General features: G+C 31.2%; 1 protein-coding gene across 1 annotated transcript; it reads right to left on the bottom strand.

Moving 5' to 3' along the window:
* Positions 1 to 451: 451 nt before the first annotated feature.
* LOC145848852 (nuclear RNA export factor 1-like) lies at positions 452 to 2,365 on the bottom strand. Its single transcript, XM_082954078.1, has 3 exons — positions 2,331 to 2,365; positions 1,575 to 2,045; positions 452 to 1,445 (listed from the first exon to the last, which is right to left on the bottom strand). The coding sequence occupies exons 1-3, from the start codon at positions 2,363 to 2,365 to the stop codon at positions 452 to 454; spliced, it is 1,500 nt and encodes a 499-aa protein (XP_082810204.1).
* Positions 2,366 to 3,224: the final 859 nt, after the last annotated feature.

Genomic DNA, 3,224 nt, shown 5'->3' with positions numbered 1-3,224 from the left:
CTTATGTTTTATATTATATGACCTTGATGTTTTAATGCAAATGAAATAGTTTTGGAGTAGGCAATCTAAGTATTATTTTTATATAAAATAATTCATTTATTGTAATTTATTTCTATTGTATTAGATATTATTTTATGATAATTAATACTAAACATCAATTTCTTTGCATAAAAAACTCTTCTATCAAAGGTTTTCGCATTCTTTTCTGCGGATATATCAGTGAAAACTTTTATTTTACTTAGACCATTTTTTAGCTTATACTTATTGATAATATAAAAACTTATTTTTTTTTAATTAAAATTTATTAAAATTGTAAAAGAAAACAACAACAAATAAAAGAGCTCAATTAAAAATTTGTTAAAATCAAGGGAAAAAATAACAAGAAAAGAAGCTTTTAGTTAAGATCGATAGTTCGTTTTAGCTTCTTTGTTTTTATTTTGTTAACAGTATTTTAGAATTGATATGCTTCAAGCGGTATGTGGTTGTTTTTGTGCAGTTCCATAAAATTTCTTCCGGCTTTATCATAATCCCACCCGTTGTTGTGCAGACATTCGTGCGAATATTTCTCGTTCATTCCTGAGTCTTTCATGAAAGTTTTCAACATCTCCGTTCGCACGTCACACGGCGGTCGTGGCAACTGGTTGATTGCGGCCACCTTGGCGGCGTTTTCTTTCTTTTCGGCGACCGATTGGTTCCTGATATGGAGCATGTCGCTCAGTATTGTAAATTTAATTTCAGCGGAAATTGCGCAGGATATGCTTCTGGTGAAGGCGCGAACTTTACCACCGGCTTCTTCAAAAGTGCCGCTGATAACGTAACTGATGAACTCACTAGAGCAGAACGTGACATCACAAACAAAGCTGTCCATGATGTGTTTTGATAAGGGTAGCTTGCGCAACGCTTTCACAATTTCCTCTCTCCCAAAGTTATACTTTTTGGAATCGGACTTATTACAACCGACTCTGACTTTCTGTCGGTTGTTTGGTGTGCACTCCTTGCACACTTCCAAGTATTTTTTCATTGTAGAATCTTTATCATTGCTAGAAATTGTCAAGCTAAACTGTGAATCTTTACAGTAAAAGTTGCTTGCATCATCTGAGGTTTTTACTTTGTCAAGGCAACTGAATAAGTTTTTGACATGATTGATGAACACTTCTTTTGCACTATCAGAAAGCAGCATAAAGTTGCTTCCCATAGTTTTTGGTATTTCATACTCTGCAACATCTATTTTAACTGGAGGCTCATAATCTCTGCAGTTAAGTTTGATCAAGTCTGGAAAGAGTTTTCGCCAGTTGCTTATATCATTTACAGTTGCATCTTGACTGCTATCGTATAACTTAAGCTCAATTAAATTCCAATCTCTTAATGCTTTCAAATCTTTTACGATTTTAATGTGATTTTCAGCAACTGAGAGACGGTTAATATTGGGAAACATATCAATGAGGCTGTTTTTGAGAAAGCCAATTGATTTATAACTTAAGTTATTTTTTTCTAAATTTAATGTTGTGATTCTTTTATTTTGATCACTTCCTCTGAACAGCGAATCTAATGTTTTTACAATAATTGTAAAATACTCGCTTCTATGCAGGTTAATTCTGATACCTTGCTTCTTCAGAGTTTTGTCAAAGCTGAGACCGCTCAAGTCAAGAACGCCTTGTTCTAAATAGACCCGGCTTTTGATGCACTGCTTAATGCTTTCTAGTTGGTCGTCACGGTATACATCAGACTTTGCTGTGTACCTAACTACTTTCAGCATATCATTACCGAAACTGCTGGTAAGTTGACGGTTGCAACTCAACAGCGCATCTGCTTTGCCTTTTCCAAGCACATAGAAACTAGCATCACCGTTGAAAACGTGATACTGCCTGTATTCTATGGGAGCATCAATAATTTTACTCATTTTTTCAATCAATTGAGTTTCAACTTCATCTGCGCCTCGAAATACTTTTATTTGGTACCAGGCGTTTTCTACATCAACTTTTGACTTATTGATGTTGTTGAAGTTGTTTTTGATTGCGGCAGGAGATATTTTGATATTTTCTCTCCTGTCAATTTTAAACTTTCTTATTATTGATCCTCTGTTTCGGCTCAACGGGTCACTGTGAAATTTAATACATTAAAGTTTTGTTTTACAAGGTAGTAAAACCTTGTACTCATAACCAAAACCTTGTACTCAAAACAATTGAATTTTTATTCAATATTATATTTTGATAAATGTTTTAGTTATTTTTATTATTAGTCTTAAGAGTTTACGTATAATAAAAAAGTACAAAAACTTAATATTTCAATTATACGAAAAATAAGTTTAAAAAAAACAAACAACAACTTACAATTTCTTTTTGTGAGCGTATAAGTCTCCCTTCATAATGACACAACCGTCATTATCTATATCATTATTATTTTGTGGTCGTCGTTTTCCAAGGCGGTCATAAACTGTTTTCCTTTAAAATAGTTTTTGTTTAACAATTTAAAAGTTTCATTATCAAATCGAAAAAATATACCATTCATGAGGAACGGTCTATAAAGCGTTACAAACAATTTATAAAACCTGAGTTACTGTAGTCTCAAATTTAAATATAAAATAGAATATCATAAGTATAGTATTGAGAAAAACAAACTACTGTTGAATAAATAATTTAAAAACATTGCGATTCAATATTTGTATTCAAGCTAACTTTGTAAATAACCAACTTTCAATTTCATTTTTAAATAACTCAACTTAATTCTATTTAAACTAGTTGTTAATTAAAACCTTTGTTTTCCTAGACGACCCTTGACTTTGTAACATTTCATTTTGTTTTTGTAACGTTTTCTACCACTTTTGTACGATATAGAACATTTTTCTAATGTCTTAGGTTCGTAACAATCTCCGTGATCAACATGATGTAATGAGATGTTAAGTCTTTCATCATGATCATTGTTTTTTTTATGAGATTCTGAAAAATAGTTTGTTTCGACGTTTAGCTAATTTACATGACTAAAAATATTATAAAAACACATTTACCTAGGTAACTTAAAAACTTATATAACTTAATAACGGTAAGAAAAAACATCTTAATAATTTTATAAGAACACTGTAAACATTACCTCTGCTTTTAGGTGGTTTATATAATTGAATACTTTTCTTTTGAACTGTAATGTTTTTCATTTTTGACAGTAAATCTTCCATATTTGTCATTATTTATTTGCGTTATATGTTACTAAGCTGTTCTGAAAATACGCCA

Source organism: Thalia democratica, unplaced genomic scaffold (genome assembly GCF_965202585.1).
Source record: "Thalia democratica unplaced genomic scaffold, ktThaDemo2.hap1.1 HAP1_SCAFFOLD_1774, whole genome shotgun sequence".
Taxonomy (NCBI): domain Eukaryota; kingdom Metazoa; phylum Chordata; class Thaliacea; order Salpida; family Salpidae; genus Thalia; species Thalia democratica.
Note: the sequence above shows the minus strand (reverse complement) of the source record. Positions and strands in the feature narration are given on the sequence as shown.

Excerpts from the sequence above, each read along its gene's own strand:
- LOC145848852 (XM_082954078.1), bottom strand. The coding sequence starts at position 2,365 with ATGAAGGGAGACTTATACGCTCACAAAAAGAAATT. Across the intron at positions 2,046-2,330 it reads TACGCTCACAAAAAGAAATT|GAGAGAAAATATCAAAATAT; the intron begins GTAAGTTGTTGT and ends TAAAATTGACAG. Across the intron at positions 1,446-1,574 it reads ATTAACCTGCATAGAAGCGA|CCTCATTGATATGTTTCCCA; the intron begins GTATTTTACAAT and ends TCTCAAAAACAG.